At 35.1% G+C, this 17,109-nt stretch overlaps 1 protein-coding gene across 2 annotated transcripts in view; it reads left to right on the top strand.

Annotated features, from left to right (window-relative positions):
* Nucleotides 1-2,250: 2,250 nt before the first annotated feature.
* Nucleotides 2,251-17,109, top strand: part of LOC148939575 (mitochondrial glutathione transporter SLC25A40-like) — a 28,948-nt gene continuing 14,089 nt past the window's right edge. Inside the window, exons 1-4 of one of the 2 annotated variants that reach the window (XM_089106671.1) lie at nt 2,251-2,376; nt 6,821-6,929; nt 8,482-8,657; nt 16,694-16,970. In XM_089106671.1, the coding sequence (XP_088962797.1) occupies nt 2,350-2,376; nt 6,821-6,929; nt 8,482-8,657; nt 16,694-16,970 (589 nt within the window). In that variant the 5' untranslated portion in view covers nt 2,251-2,349. Of the gene's footprint in view, nt 2,391-6,820; nt 6,930-8,481; nt 8,658-16,693; nt 16,971-17,109 lie in introns of both variants that reach the window. The other variant, XM_089106672.1, reaches the window with a different exon arrangement.

Genomic DNA, 17,109 nt, shown 5'->3' with positions numbered 1-17,109 from the left:
CTTTCCGTTCTTCCCGAAATAGAAATAAAATTTAAAATTTAAAGGTACGGCCTACCAGGTGCCTCGTTCTTCCTTGAGAAAAACCTGAAAATTCACGCTTATGTATAACCGAATGGAAAACTGAACAGAACCAATATGAACTATAGCCAATTTAAAAGCTTTAAGAAAGAGACATATCTCTGTCTTAAAGACACAGATAAATGGATTAAAAAAAAACAACAAAGTCTCAGGTGCTGATAGTGTGGTAAAAAAGCCTTCAAAATATAGTAGTTGTGACGATAGATTTAAATTACTGAAGATAATAAATATTATTTTTTGAAAAAGGAGAAGTACCTATGGATTTTAATAAAACTTCGATAAAGCCCCTTAATCAGTTAGTTGATGAGAATGAGAATGATATGTTGTAAAGAAACAATTTAAAGATAAGAAAAGTGAGGTTTTAGAAAAGTACAACGTTTGTCAACCAAATGTTTGTTTTTACTAAATTGTTCAATTGTTCTTTTTTTAACAATTGAGGAATGTCTGAATACTTAAACTTATTTCGTACTCAATTTTATAGATTACGAACAGGTCTCTCATTCAGCTAATACAAGAGCTTTAGCGAAGGTTCTATCCTTGTATGGAATGGCGTTGCATGTGGAGGAGGAGGATCATCCCCAATTGTTTGCAGCCAGTCTGCAAGAAAATTTGAGTCAATAACTTAGCCCACGGAGCGCGGTAATTTCAGACTCGATTTTCTTCTATTAGGTAAACGACGTAAAATGAATAAAAGAAGAACAGTCACTGTCTTCAAAAATGGTTTGAAGCAATTTTTATAGCACTTTCGCCCAAATCCGTTGGTAGAAATGACCAATCGATCAGCACAAACAATTTCACCCCAAAACATTTTTGCTATTGACACCTCAACTTTTTAATATACTAAAAAAGTATATTAAAGTTATTAATATTATGTATCAGAACAATATTGCTGCAATTAAGAAATGAAATGAGGTTTTTAGCTAGTTTAATGTAGGACCAATAGTTTGCATCCCCTTTTATATGGATTATTTTTATTAACTTCGTCCTAGGGAACATGGTAAAGGCTATGGGATAGCTAATAATGAAATAGTAATGCAAAAGTCTCCTAGACTTAGATTATGCTGATGATTTAAGTGTCCTAGATAAAAAAAAGTTAGCAAAATGAATCGATTTTTGGAGTTTTCGTGAGTTCAGGGCGCGAGAGCACTTTCGAAAACTAGTGTTAAAAAGACAAACGCGAAGACTAGGAATAAACGAAGGTAATATTGATTAACGAGAAGATGGATCAAGGGGACAGCTTCATTTACCTAGGTAGCATAATTAATAAAGGCTATGTATGCAGTGACGAGGTAAAAAGTAGAATAGCCCAGGGATTTTTCACAGTTGAAACAAATTCGGAAGAAAAAGTATACCAACACGAATTAGGATATTGAAAGCTATGGTGATTGCATTGGTTAAGTATGGTTCTGAAGCTTGGGCAATTCGGAAGAGTGAGGAGGACTTGTTATGTGTTTTCCAAGGGAATTGGATACGGATTGTTTTGGGTTCACTTTTCAATCAATAAGATATACAAAAAATGGGGTGATATTACACTTCTAGGGATTTGACAGAAAAAGGTCGAGATGAATAGGGAACTGTTTGCGGATAAAAATTTGCCAAATAAACGATTTTACCCACCCACCTGGGGCCAAATGAAAGACAAGTCGTCCTTGAATGGGACGGGAAGAGGTCATAAGGAAAGATTAAAGTCAATAAGAATTTCTTGGCACGGGGTGAATCCTATGCGTCTGATTGAACCTTAAAGAGTGAGACTTTGAATAGATCGGAGTGGAGGAGAAGTATATTCAGGTGTGTCTACTTTAGGTTGCCAGGTACTTCAGGTGAGCTTCTTCTTCGTAGCTTTGCGAGGTCTGTGGATCCAGTGGGATGTCCATTCACCTGTATGAAATTCAAGGAAAACATTCACTGGTTATGAAGTATTCTAGCCATATTCCAAAGAAAATTTGCTAGTTGATTACAGTCAGAACGCTACTAGTAATAATGACATCTTTCTGAGCTGTAGTTACTTACTTAGGTCCCGGCCATCCTCGTGGGACGTTTTGGGGCGACTCCTCTTGCTAGCTCATGCGTAAGGGCTTGGTACATTGCTCTATCTGAGCTGTAGTAGAAGTAGCATTAGTTAAAAAAAAAAAAAAAACTAAGTGAAGATTCGACATAATGACACATGTCTCCGTCCGTAGTCTATCAGCTCCAAAAAGAAACGCAAGAACTTATTCCCTTTTTTTGTTGGGAATAAAAAAGAAAATAAAAGATGTCAACGTTATGTAATATATGGATGTACAACAAATCAAGATAAAGGTTGCTGGATTTTGGTATTTGATTTAGATACAGTCGTTTGGATCCATTCCTGAAACCATTTTTTTTTTCAATTAGCAAATGGCTAGAATAGGAACAGCCTAGCCCAAATAGCATAGCCTATTTGAAGATGGGGTAAAATTCTACTTTAGCTACTTCTGGCTATCTTAGAATGGGGTTAGGTTAGGAAAATGAAACTTTCAGGGATAGGTCTACAGGCTAAAGTATGTCCTGGGAAGGCATTTTGAAGTACCTACCTCCACTCCGTCTCCCTCTAGAGGGTCCTGAAATTTGCCTACATGACAGGTCTATACCCATTGAAATTTTGACAAAACAACATTTTACCTTAATTTTCAGCTATCAGTCTCTTTTTCTCTGGCTTTAGCTCTGAAAATGCAATTTCATTTATTTGAGCAGAATTTTTGTGCCATATCAATGTTTATTTCCAAAATGTAGGAAATGTATTTGCATATCTTTAAAACCTTATAAATTGGGATTGAGCAAAGTTGTGAAGCTGAAAACAATTTTGTTATACTTCATTTAAGCAGAAGATCTATTTTGCAAGGTTTCACCTCTATAACTCACATATTTTTAAGGTCATCAAAGGTCAGGGCCCTCTAGAGGGAGAAGGAGTGGAGGTAGGTACTTCAAAATACCTTCCCGGGACATACTTTAGCCTGTAGACCAATCCCTGAAAGTTTCATTTTCCTAACCTAACCCCTTTCTAAGATATTCAAAAGTAACTAAAGTAGAATTTTACCGAAGATGGGACCAGGGGAAACTCCTAATCTAAAATTTTAAGTTAACTTGTAATTTCTGTAAAATGTCTATATCAGAATTAGACCTTGAAAGTTGATTATTATAAAGTTAATGTAGCCTATTATCTCAATAGGCATGTGTGGGTTAGCCTAGCCTAATGGCCCTTTCATGTTACTTAGTCAAGCCATTGATAATATTGTGTAAGGTTCTATTCTGAACCAGCTAGGCTATAATTTAAGAAAAAAGTAATAGGCCTATTATTCAATTGACCAGTAGGCCTAAATGCTTTAGCTGGCCAATTTTTACTTTTCTTGTTTAGTACACAGCAACAAGGCTATTTGTTTTCTTGTTTAATTAGATAGCCTAGGCTAGCTGAAAAATGAACTCAAGGTAATTTTTTTGTTATTCATATTGTTGACTTATGAATAAAATAAACATACCACTTGATACATTTTTTTATGTTCTTTCCAAATATAATAATAATTTTTGTCAAAGTTGAATTTCACCCCCCCCCCAACTCTATATAGCCTATACCAGTTCAGGGTATACATTTGCACATTAGAGGGATGGAGGGAAGTTTAACCTTATCTCTCATTTAAATCAGAAATAAAATTTACCCCCATCCCCTAATGTGCAAATATATACCCTGAATTGGTATAAATAAGGGTGGGGTAAAATTCATTTCTTACAAAAATGATTATTATATTTTGAAAGAGCATAAAAAAAAGCATTGAGTAGAATGTTTTCTTTATTTGTGAGTCAATAATATGTTAACACAAAAATTACCAAACTTTATAATAACTGATGAGTAGCATCATTAAATTTCCCCATGAATAGGCCTATTCTTTCCAAATATAATGATTAGCCTAGGCCTATTAGGCTACCATGACAAAAGATGTCTAGGCTTGACATCAAACTCCAAGAAAAGACTATAATCAGGTAAAGACCAAGTACTTAGTACCTTATCTTGGGCAAACATTTAAATAAAAATGTATCTCTTCTAATAATTGACTAAGGCCATGCTATTTAAGATATAGTAAAATTACAGTTTGACAGTTTCTCTGAAGGAAATGTTAATAAAGTAAAAGAAGGGTTAATGAAATAAATTCAAAAAGACACAAGATTACATAACTAACAGAGGGACAAGGTGCTACTTGATTACTTAGCAAAATTCTAGTTTAAAACTTATAACTACCAATCATGTTTTAAGAATCCAGTTTGTCAGTAGAAATCATCATGTTATCATGTTTTCTTCCACTATTATACATTTTTAAAATAATTTCAAGTAAAATTTTGGTAAATAATGCACTCAATAACACAGGGAGATAAATTATAAACTGAGAAGATAACCAGTTTAAAATACAAGCTAGAAGGTAAGACTACATTGATCAGGGTCAGATAAAGGGTAATTGAAGTGATTGGGCCCCCATTTGAAAGGGTCCAATGTTACCATCAAAATAAACAAAAGAATTGAAATTTAAAGCAAATTATTTTTGATGATAAGGGACAAATTATGAATTGTTCAAATAATTAAAAATATAGGTACTTATGTACTATCTGTAACACATGTGAAAAGTGAAGTCTGGTTAATGCTAATGAAACAAAAAAAAATAGGATAAAAATAAATATTTTGGAAACAAATTTCAGCTTTATATTTGCACATTAGGGGTGGGGGTAAAGCATAGCATATATTAAACATGTAAACATACCTAACCCAGCATAGGTACCTTTTTGCCCCTAAACCCCAAAAAACAATAGTTTAAATATTATAAACACACTAACAAATCACAGTTTCCAATTCAATATTCTATTGAAAGAAACCCATTTGACTAGTTTCTTAAGCATCTTCCCTATGTAATATATTCCCTATTTTATAGATAGTACATAAGTACCAAATATATTTATTTAAATTTGTATTTCTGGATAAGAGTTATTAATGCATTTATTATTATATAATATATACTTTATAATGTAGAAAACTGATACCCATAAGAGTTCATCAAACTTATTGAATTTATTTGGGATAGTCCTATATTAAAGAGAATTTGCACTATGTACATGAACTACTTTACATATTTAAACTACTATGCAGATATATTTTATTTAAATAGGCTATTTAATATTTAGAAAGGGCCTCCCCAAAAAAATCTTATTGAGCCCAGCATCTATCTGATCTAGGCCTGACATTGATGTGATGAAGAAAAACTGTATTAGGGCTATATAATGAATTGTCAGACAGGGAGAGACTTTTGCAAGTAAATTTATTAGTATATTTGAAAGGAACATACAAAAGGGAACCATGTAGGCTGGAATGTTGACTTTGTCCCTATGTCAATTGTGGAATCTCATAGTTATTGACCAAAAGAGGTAATCTATCATTAGATTTTGTATTTTATGCTTCTTTTTAGTATATTAGTTGTTATGCTAACAATACAAATCTTATCTAAAATATGAATTATAATATAAGAAAACATTACCCCTTCAAGTTGTTCCTCCAAAGTCATTTTTCTTCTTCATAAAAGACTAGCACATCTTAAGCTCAAAGTTGAATGTCTCTAGCATTCCTGTATTTAAAAATTAAAGTTCTGGAAGATATGCCACTAAAACAGTATCTGGCAGGCTGGACTGGGAAGCTACTGATAATTCATCAGCACATAATCCCTTAATAACACTGTACACTTATTGATCATCAACTCTGGAGCTTCACAAGTAAAAATCCTTAGATTGCCCCAAGCTGTAATTTAAGGTAATAGAAACATGTTGTATATTAAAGAGTAAGAGTTTCATTGTTTTCTTTTAGTTTGTATATATCCTAGGCCCAGGGGTGAGATGGGATGTATTGTCAGGCAGGGTAATGACTATTATGTTGAAAAAGAACATTAAATAGGGGATCTAATGGCACTACTTTTATTTTATTAACATATATGCTTCAGAAGAGTTGCTAAACTGCAATTTTAAGTAGAAAACTAATAAACAATATTCTTTGACTAGGCCTAGGTAGTATTAAGTAAGACCAGGCTATTTGGGATCAGCTAACTAGAATTTTGAAAAACTTGATTCATTATTTAAGCCTAAATAAAAGTTATTTCTTATAGCCTTATAGAAACTATGTTCCAATTTTATGATCCTGTGTCCAAGATTGAGCAGTATTTTCTAAGATTTGGCTTGAACTTTAACTGCGTGTCTACAATGATACTCTACTATTAGATGTCAGGGCATTTATTATAACTAGCATTGTGTATGGCTAAAATGATTAAATTAATAACATGCTTATAAAGAACATTTAGACAAATCTAGTGGGGAGACAATCCAATTTCTGAGTTAACTTTTGATGTGGTGTTTAGCTGTCCAACTACTGGGTATCTTACCTTAATGAAATTCTTACTTTATGATACTGTATGCAGAAATTTGATTGAAATCAGATTTTAATGTTTTCTTACATTTTTCATCCATATTTATTAATCATTTTAAGATAAGGTATTTATCCAACTTTTCAACTGTTCACACTGATGTGATGTTATTAATCAGGGTAATACAAATGCCTGTTTACAAAGAGATTTGATGATCCAAGCAGTGAAAGACAATAGATGAATATATTACTTTAAGCTAGGTCTTGAAGCTCAACCAGTTAGCCATGGCATTTAATAATTATAGCTTTCCTTTATTAGAATTTTTATTTTATTTTAAGGAAATCAGTATGGAATCAGAAGTTAATATGGATAACCCCCTTTTTAGGGTAACACCTGCTCAGCAGATGCTTTCTTCTTGCACTGGTGCATTGATGACTTCTTGTTTTGGTAAGTTCTATTTACTGGTCAATGTCTTAACTGGCTTCACAAAAAGTATCACAAACTCTAAAAGAGCTGAATTTGCTTCTCCTTTGAAGACATGAAAAAAAAAAAAAAAAAAACAGAAACAACAAACAAGCCTCAAAACTAAATAAAATTGAAACAGATGCTTTATCCTTTTATTGGTGCATTACTGACATCTTGTTCTGTTAATTTCTATGGTAAGGCCCATTTGTTTGTCATCACTAACTAGCACAGCAGATGTCTTTGTGCACTACAAACTTCTTGTTTTGGTAAGTGCTGCTTATTCATCATCAGATTACAAAGGGTATGTTTTTTTTTTATTTTGGTTCTACTACTCTGGTCTTGTTTCTAAATTTATAAATTCTCAGGAACATTCTGCTTATGAACACCAATGTTGAGCCTTAATGCAAATCAATAAAATAAAAATTTAAGTAAATTAAAATAATAATAATGAAATAAATAGGCTATTAAATTCTATTGCCAATAGGAATGAACCTATTTTATTATTTTTTTTATTATTGAAAACCATATTTATTTTTGATACTTGTCTGATATAGCGCCTGTTGCTCAAGTTTTGTATTCATTAATGCATTATAGAAACAGTTTTTTTTTTTTATAGTTTCTTTCAGCTTAGTGTGAGACAAAGAGAAGTGACAGAGTAGATGAAAAATATATAATTTGGGCTATAAAATTGCACATTATGGGGTGGGGCAGGGGTGAAGTATTTGGAAAGTGTGAAGTTAGAAAACAATTCTTACTTTATAATATGTAGAATAATTGTACCTAACACATTAGGCATGCAGACCCGCTTTACTCCCCCTCCCCCCTAATGTGCAACTCTATAGCCCAAATTTGTTTCTGAAGTATTGTATTTTTAACATACTTAGGTATATTTCCTTAGGATTGAGAGCATCAGAGAAACATATTAGAAGAATATTAGGTAGGGGCTATATCATCCAAGTCCCTTATTTTAATTTGTTGTTTACTATATTATTTATTGTTATTTTGTGATTGCTATGAAATAGAATTGGCAGAGATGCATGAAATTTTCCTCTCATTTGTAGCCTACACTCAATCCTTGAGTAATATAATTTTGTAAACCACATTGACCTGCCATCACAAAAAAAGAGAAGAGAGCAAAAATGGGCCATCATAAGGCCAACAAAAATACTAGATGCAACAAAAACGGATATTTTGAGAAGACATTTGCTTCCCTTCTTTGGCAATATTTAAGTCTTAAAAGGTCAAGTTCACATTTTGTGAGCAAAAATGGGAACAACTTAGACCTGAAAAAAGAGAATAAAATAAATAAAAAGACAAAAACAAACAACATGGACATAAAAAAAAACAAATAAAAAAGGACAGCTACTCACCCCAAATCTAACAACTAATGATGTTCCCAATTGGTCTAGATTACAGGGAGGGCACTTGTCCTGGGCATAGAAGTTTTAGGGGGCAAAAATTCAAACAAATAATCTAAAGGTTATAATTAGACAGAGGAAATATGAAAGAAAATGACAAATTATTCTTATTCTAGTTACGCCTCTGGATGTTATCAAGATTCGATTACAAGCTCAGCAAAAAGCTTTAATGTCCAATAAGTGTTTTATTTACTGTAATGGACTAATGGATCATCTTTGCCCGTGTTTAAATGGTAATGGGTCAGCAACCTCTCAATGGTACAAAAGACCAGCACAATTTACTGGTACGATTGTAAGTTTTTCTTTTTCTGTTGAGTTTCTTACTGTCAATGACATGCTGAAAAAGCCTCTATTTTTATGTAAATGATTTGTTTTTTTATATTGTGTATATCTATACGTCCCCTTCTTTTAAGAGATTTCTGCGTTGCAACATGCTGTGGTCTGATCCTAATGTTGGAAAATACTTTGGCCTTCAAACATAGCTAAAACCTTGACAAGCACCATGTGTTTGTAATATAGCAATAATAACATGTCAAGTAATCTACTAAAACCAGATGAATTTTAAAAAACATCTGGTAATTTTGGCTTAATTTTTTTTCTAAGTACTGAAGTGTTGCTCCAGATATTCATTATCCCCATTTAAAGTCCAGGGGACCTTAAAGACGTGTAAAATTTGTCTCAGTTTTAATGGGACCTACTATATAATGATGCAAACGAAGATATGCCTGACAAAAAATAACTCTGGGGCCTTGTTTGATTTAGCATCAGAGAGGGAATTTTGCTATTTGATTTGATTCTCATTAAACATGGTGGGCATTTGATTTGCAATACATTGATATTATGTTGGCATTTTGTCATCTTTTGACAACAGAATAAATGGTCTGTTGTTTTCATTGTCAATATGGAAATCATAAATCCAAGTGACAAATTCAATATGGAATTTGAACCATTAATGATGTTTATTTTTAAACAAAAATTTGTTTGTTTTATTCTAGAATGGTAAGGTAAGGAGGTAAGGTCCAGCACCCCATACTTCAAAAAGGATAGCACCGCTGAATCCATGGATGACTCCAGGTCTCCATAAAAGCTGGAAAAGGAAAAATTATTTGTGGAAGCTTTACAAGGCTTCATCATCTGTAGCTCATCATCAACCTTTCAAGACCTATAGGATTATATTTAATTCTCTGTTGGGAGGCTAGGTCTCAGTATTATCATCGGAAATTTTCTGAATGTGGAAAGGTTGTTAGGAAGACATGGTATTTAAATAATTTGATTCTTAGACCTACTCCCCCTCTACCTTCAGTTCCAACAGCGCTGATAGTCGATGGTAAAACCATCCAAGCAGAAGATATTTAGCCACAGCTTAAGTCTTATTTAGATAATACAGGAAAGACGAGTGTTTCCTATGCAAGCTATGAAACTTCTTGTTGCGATTTCAGAGCCTATCTTGGACCCTCATGTTTAAATTCAATGGTCTTGAACTCTGTTTCTGAGTTTGAGGTAGTTCGTATCGTGAATACTCTTAAAGGATCATCGTCTTCAGGGCCAGACACGAATTCCTACAAGGGTCATCCGTGCAATTCCGTCAGCTATTCTGTCACCATTGACTAAGCTTGTCAATCTGTCTTTCGAGATAGGAATTTTTCCTGAATCTCTCAAGCGAGCGAAGGTTATAGTGCTGTATAAAGGTGATTCTGGGGGTGATCCTGCTAATTACAGGCCAATCTCTCTCCAGGCTTCTTAGTTTTCTGGACGCAAAAGAGTTTTTGCATGATTTCCAGTTTGGATTCCGATTGAATCACTCTACAGAGCATGCTTGCACAGCTCTCTTGAATTTCATTCATTCAGCAATAGATTCTGGTCATATACTGGCAGCTTTATTTTTGGATTTTCGTAAAGCTTTTGATTCCTTGTCTCATCAGATTCTTCTTTGGAAACTATCGCATATTAATAATAATAATTTATTTATTACCCACTATAAAAAAGAAGCAGAGTACATCAAGAAAAAAAAAAAAAAAAAAAAAAAAAACAGCAAACTCGCCCCCTTAACAATTATTTATATAAAACGACGTAAATTATGATGCGCAGTAAGATCTGCAGATAACGTCAGCTTTCCCGCAAGCAGTCACTTTTTCCCGTAAATCATGGAGGCCAAATAGCGATATTAGATGCCGGTTCTAGAACCATGGAGGGAGGCATAAAAGGTACCGAGAAAATTTAAAATAATAAGATCGGATAGAATTCAGATACTTAGGCTTCATAATTGGAAGAAAATCAGATAAAAAAAAAGAATAGAATGATTACAAAATGAAGAATACAAATTCCCAAGTACTTTTATATTGTAAATCACTCTATATGCAAACATTTACTAATATCCAACCTGAATTTTTTTTATTTTTGCATTAGAAACTGTCAGAGCCTGAAGTGTTTTTAGATTATTAGTAATTTGAATTCCAAGCCACCGAAAAGAAGAGACACAGGGACTAGTGAAAAAAAAACACAATTAAGAGGGAGTCTCGCACTCGAATTAAATTAAATATATTTGCACTTATCAACGTTCAACATAAACCCAATCCGTCTGAACTGGTCTGAGATCCAGCTAACAGAATGTGAGAGCCCAGCCCTAGAACGATTTACAAGGAAAACATCGTCCGCATAAGCAAGATACTAGACATCAATTCCATGAGAAATGAAAGTCGAAGGCAAGGATGAAAGGATGGGACCAATACATAACTTAAAAATAGTTGGAGAAAGCACACCACCTTGACGGACCCCACGCCGAAGAAACACCTTTGAATCAGAAACTACTCCATTACATTTTACCCGAATAAAAGAGTTAGAATACCAGTACCATAGCAAAACAACAATAGAAAGGTTAATATTGTTGGAAAAAAGGGAATAGAGTGCATGTGAGTGGACTATACTATCGAAAGCTTTCGAAAGATCAAGAGCACAGATATGAAGAGGAGATTTATCATTAACAGATTGCAACAGGAGGGAAGCTAGAACACCATTGGGGTGCTGACATCCAAGCCTTTTTTGAAAGCCAAATTGGTTTCCACCAAAATTAACATTTTCTGAAATGAAAGGGAGAAGAATATATTCAAAAATTTTGCTAAGAGTGCACGAAACAGTAATTGGTCGATAAGAGCTACACTCTAACGAAGTTTTTCCACGCTTCAAAACGGAGGTGACTGTGCTACAGAGAAAACTGTCGGGAACCATAGAAGTAGATAAACATATCTGAAACAGTAGCTGAAGGTGATCTATCAAAGTTGGGCAAACTACTTTTAGATGATAAGAAATTCCGTCTTGATCAACAGAGCTAGATTGCATGTTCATAATAGCTTCACCAATATCAACAGTAGAAACTGGTAATACATTATTCTGAGAAATATGATTAGACAAACACGACTCAAGAAGTTTGCTGAAAAGCTTTTCAACTTCACGGTTCACCTTGCCAAAGATATCATTATAATAGACACCTAAGTATGAACTACTATAGAACTCTCAGAAAAAACACTACTAAGCTTAACCAAATTCATAACATGAGACCAATCCTTTCTCGACGCAGTAAAATCAAAACCAGATACCCTAGACTGCCGTAAACGTTTTTTATAAGCACGCTTGGTACTTTGCTTCAGATCGAAGATAACTCCTCGATTTGGCCGACCGCAAGACACTCATATTCGTAGCCAAAACTTAGCTTTATTCTTTGCAACTTTTAATTCTGGGTCCAACACCCATTCTGGTTTTCTAGTTTTAACTTTAATCTTTTCTAGAGGAACAGCAGTCGCCTCTGCTTGTTTTAAGCACCAAATTATTTTATCATAATATGCATTTAGAGACTGCCTATCATTTGAGAAACGGTCAGTAGCTTGAAGCAAATGGTAAGGAACTTTTGTAGAACCCAATAACGCGGACAACATAGTGATATAAAGTGAGAAATTAGCTCTACTCCAATTTTTCCTGTAAAACCACATAGAACTTTATGCCAATGGTGTAGCAGAACAAAAAGTAACAAATTAAGCATATACCGAATTCGGGAGGTGGTCAATATCACGATTGTCTTCATGAGAAAGAACAGTCGATACATTAATATTTGGCGGGGAAACTACATAGTCAATATTACACAAACTTCCAGATTGGTGAATGTATGAATAATCAACACTTTTCTTGACTATTTTATAAGCAGAAAAAGCATCAAGGACTATATCGGATCGAACTGACTGACTTGTAATATCTGTATTGAAGTCACCAACCACTATGAAAGCATAACCAGTCGATGCAACAGACGCAAGAATAGCCTTAAGATTTGCCGAGGCTTTCATATACGTGTTTAAAGCGGAAATAGTTTTTTTGTTACACGGGAGATACACATTTATCAGCACAGTATTACCAAACCGAACCACAAGGATGAATTTATCACTGTGAAAACACACTGGAGAGAGCAAACTCAGGTTATTCTTAACAATGCACGCGAGGCCTCCAGAAGGTCTACCAAAAGTGACCTCAGCATTAGTTGTAAAAACGGAATGATTACGACTTCTTTTTAACACGTTAATGCTAATAGAAGTCAGGAGGTGTTCTTGAAGGCATACTATGTCAAACTGGTCATACAATTCATCAATCATATGCTCTTTTAAACAAGTACCATTTATATTAAGCGAAACAATCGAAACAGGCACAATCATTTCTTCTTGGCAATGATATCTCTCAGCACTTTGCATCTAATGACTAAAGGAGGCATTATTTTCACCACAATTGGTACATTTTGCATCAAGCTGGTAGGGAGAATCCTTGGTGGAAATATGAGGGCCCGCACAGCGTGCACACTTCGCAACCAAACATGCACAATCAGCTACTATATGGTCTGGCGAACGGCATTTTAGACAGCACCGAGGTGCCGACAGATATTCTTTCACAGATAAATATTCATATCCAAGTTTAACATCATTTTGCATAGCCTTGGCTTTTGACAGGAGTCACAAAACTCAAGCTTAACCGTGCCAGTGTCACCGAGCCGCATAGCTTCCACCACACCTGGATATCCTTGAAAAAATGAGAGGTCTAAGTCCTTCAATATTCCTCTGACTATCCCGAAAAACCGCTTAGTGATCACCTTGGATGTAGATTTTGCTAAAATCACTGAAACGGAGTCTTTGAATTCTTCAGCAGCAGATTTTTTAACATTGATTAGCCATTTGTCACCTCGCAAACTCAGCTTGGTAACTGCATCATGACATCTCACTTTATCGAGTACTTCTTTGCGTTTTATCGGGTCATTTAGTGTTTGCGGCACTTTAGGGACAACAACAGTGGTGTGAGAGTCAGTTGACGGCATCTCACGGGCAGGCAGTGGTGGAAAGTGATTATCATACGAATCGAACTTACTTGAAACAGTCTTTAGGAAGTGTTCTATTCTATTCAATTTCACGTTCAAACTCAAATAAACCAAAGCAGGGATGACAGGTGCATCATTTGGAGAACGAATTACAAACAGCGGTAGGTCCATGTCTTCATCGTCACATTTCTCGAATATACTTAACATATCCTTCACATGGCTTTTCAAAGCCTTCGGCCCCTGTCTTCTCGGAAGTTCAGTCCCAGGTACAGCCGCATCGTAGAGGAGTTTTTTTTTAGCTTCGATCACACTCGGCAAGTCCATAAAAAAACTCCTTTCCAAATTTCAGTATTTAGTTTTCATTCACCCCATTATCACAGTTAAATTGCAAAAAATTTTAAAACCAGCGAAAAAACATGTCCATTATTCATTATTCACTGTACATATCATAAGAACCAGGTACCAATAAGCGAAGGAAGCGTAGTTTCCTGCTACCAGATCCCCACAGTTTAAGGGAGTAACACTCCCGGCAGGTACAACAGCCCTATTATATTGGTATAAGATCAAATGCTTTCTCTTGGTTTGAATAATATCTTTCTGGTAGGCTTATTTCACTTGATCTGCTTTTCCGGAGCCTTTCTGAAGTAGATTATGGCGTACCTCAGGGATCTGTTCTTGGTCCAGTTTTATTTCTGATTTATGTTAATGATCTCATTTCGTCAGTCAAAACACCAGACCTTTAGCATGCTGCAAGCTGTGTCATCCTGATCTTCCTTCATGTTCCAATACTACTTCTAATGAAGATTTTCTCGTTGCTTTTGCTGATGATACCACTCTTGGGACTTTTGGGAAGACGGAATCTGATATCAAGTCTAACCTTGTGGCAATATTCTAGAGAGTTATTTCATGGCTTGATGCTAAGTACTTGACCTTGAATGTTGGTAAGTCACGTTTTCTTATTTTTCTCGAATTGGTATAGCTTTTCCGCAGCTTGCACAACCTCAGTGTCACCTTGTGTAGACCAGAGAATAGGGTGGCCCGGTTTCTTGGTATCCTGCTTGATGAGAACCTTTCATTTAGAAACCATATAGCCATGATTGGGGTTAAGGTCTCACGGAGTTTGGATATCATTCGAAAACTTGGACACACGTTTCCTGGATCTATTCTGAAGCTTCTTTTTTTTCTACCTTGTACAGTCATATGTTTCCTATTGCCCCATTGTATGGATGTCTTTCCTTCTGCACTGCGGTCACTTTCTGTCATGCATAATAAAGCACGGCGTCTGGTTATGGACACCAACGGCTCCTCACCAACACCGCTCTTAAATTTACAGTCTATTAACATTCTTTCTTGTGCTTCTTTTGTCTTTCATCAGCTTCATGGAAATCTTCCAAAATCTCTTCAAAAAACTCCTTTGTTTATTTCTGATTCAGCTCCATATAGCCTTTGATCTTCTTTTAATATCTGCAGTCCTTCTACCCCTACTCTGCGATCGGATTTCAATCCTCTCATTTCTTGTAAATACGTTTGGAATTCCATACCTTTTTAGTGCAGATATCCCACTCGCTCGAGAATTTAAAAGTGATTCTTATGGACCATTTAGTCCAGAATAAACCAGAATAGCATCTCGTTTTTTATTTATTTATCTTAATTTAAAAAAAACAATGTTTTTTTTTCTTTTCTTCTGAGGAGCTGATGTCCCCTGAGTGTTTATTTGATGGTTTATGGTAGTCTTCTTTGCGCTTTGACTCCCAGGCCTCAGGTATGTTCTCTTTTAATCCTGTATGTTTTTTGGCTATTGTTCTTTTTTTGGTTGTTGCGTATATTGTGTTTTTTTTTTGTATCCCCCTTGTATCCCTGTCCATGGAGCCTTTCGAGGGGAATAAGGGTATTCTATTTCCATTTTGTATTGATTGGTGAATAAAAACTCTGAACTCTGAAGGTAAGGTAATGGTAAGGAGCTTTAGAATGAACTGTTTAACTGAATAAAAGCTGAATAACTGAATTGCTCAATTTAGTATTGAAGTCTTAAATCCGAAACTACTGCAAGAAAATGTGTTTTCTATTCCCTATTCCCTGTTGCTATTCCCTGTTGACAAAGAAAGGCAAAAATCGAACACTAAAGAACACAATGTTGACATGATGTAATCAAAAGCAGCTCAGGTCGCCATTGTATGGTCTGCAACAGAGGCGTAATTTGCTATGGCGTTGGGGGGGGGGGGTAACTGCCCTTCCCAGACCTCGGTTTGCTCCACTCCCGGACCCAAGTTTGCCCTCCCAGACCCTAGTTTTTCCTCCCAGCTGAAATTTAGTTTCATGAAAATTCTGGTCAGCACTAAGATAAGCCTGCATAATTCAAGCATCCACAGAAACAGGCCAGTTTTCTTTAGTATATCTTTACCTTTATATCATTGTATGGCTCCTTTTTCAGTTTTCACTTTCATTTTCACTTGTTTAGGGAAAATTGGTTCTAACTCCCCCCCCCCAAGGATTTTGACGAAATTACGCCACTGTTCTGCAAGTCACCGTATGATCTTGTATGGCCAATGGTCTCAGGCATCCAGCTCAATATAGTCAATCGGTAAGAGATATCGAAAGAGAATAATTGATTCCTATGTGATACATAAAAAATAATTAGAGACACATTTTTTTTTATATACAAACTAGAAAATTATTTTCTCTTATCATGTTTAATTCTTCTTTTTTTGGTGCAAGTTTATAATTGGATGTACTGGTTAGATTCTTAAGGGGTGGGTGAAAACGATTCATCATGAGAGGGGTCAAGAATATGGAAAAAAAAATTACAGTTTGGCTAAAATTTTACGGAGGGTGGGAAGAGATGATGTTTTTTAACCATTCTTAGTAGAAGAGAAATGCCCCCCCCCCTCCTGCGCGCTGGCATGTTCATGACAGTTAAATTAGAATTCAAAATTTTATAGAAATTAGAATTGTTCTTGATTCTATTTTTTTTTATTTTTGTTTAGGATGCATTCGTGAAAATTACAAGAAACGAAGGAGTTCTATCCCTCTGGAGTGGCTTGTCTCCAACCTTGGTTCTAGCTTTGCCTGCAACTGTGATATACTTTACTACATACGAGCAACTTCGTGTATATCTAAACGACAAATATGGAAGTTTTAGATCACAACCTATGTGGATACCATTACTAGCTGGTGGTTTAGCTAGGACCTGGGCTGTAACGCTGGTAAGCCCACTGGAGCTTATCAGGACGAAAATGCAGTCTCAAAGGCTAAGCTATCTTGGTAAGTAACGAAAAAAAATATGCTAAGAATTCTGACTAGTTTCATTACAGGCTCTTTTTGTCTCTGTAGTTAAGAGATTTAGTTCGATTCTTTCACGATTCATAAAATATGTCTCGGAAAAAATTAGATTCAATAAGTA

Source organism: Artemia sp. Qi Xiang Cuo, chromosome 21 (genome assembly GCF_049724085.1).
Source record: "Artemia sp. Qi Xiang Cuo chromosome 21, ASM4972408v1, whole genome shotgun sequence".
NCBI lineage: Eukaryota > Metazoa > Arthropoda > Branchiopoda > Anostraca > Artemiidae > Artemia > Artemia sp. Qi Xiang Cuo.
The sequence above is the reverse complement of the archived record's forward strand: the minus strand, read 5'-3'. Positions and strand labels throughout refer to the sequence as shown.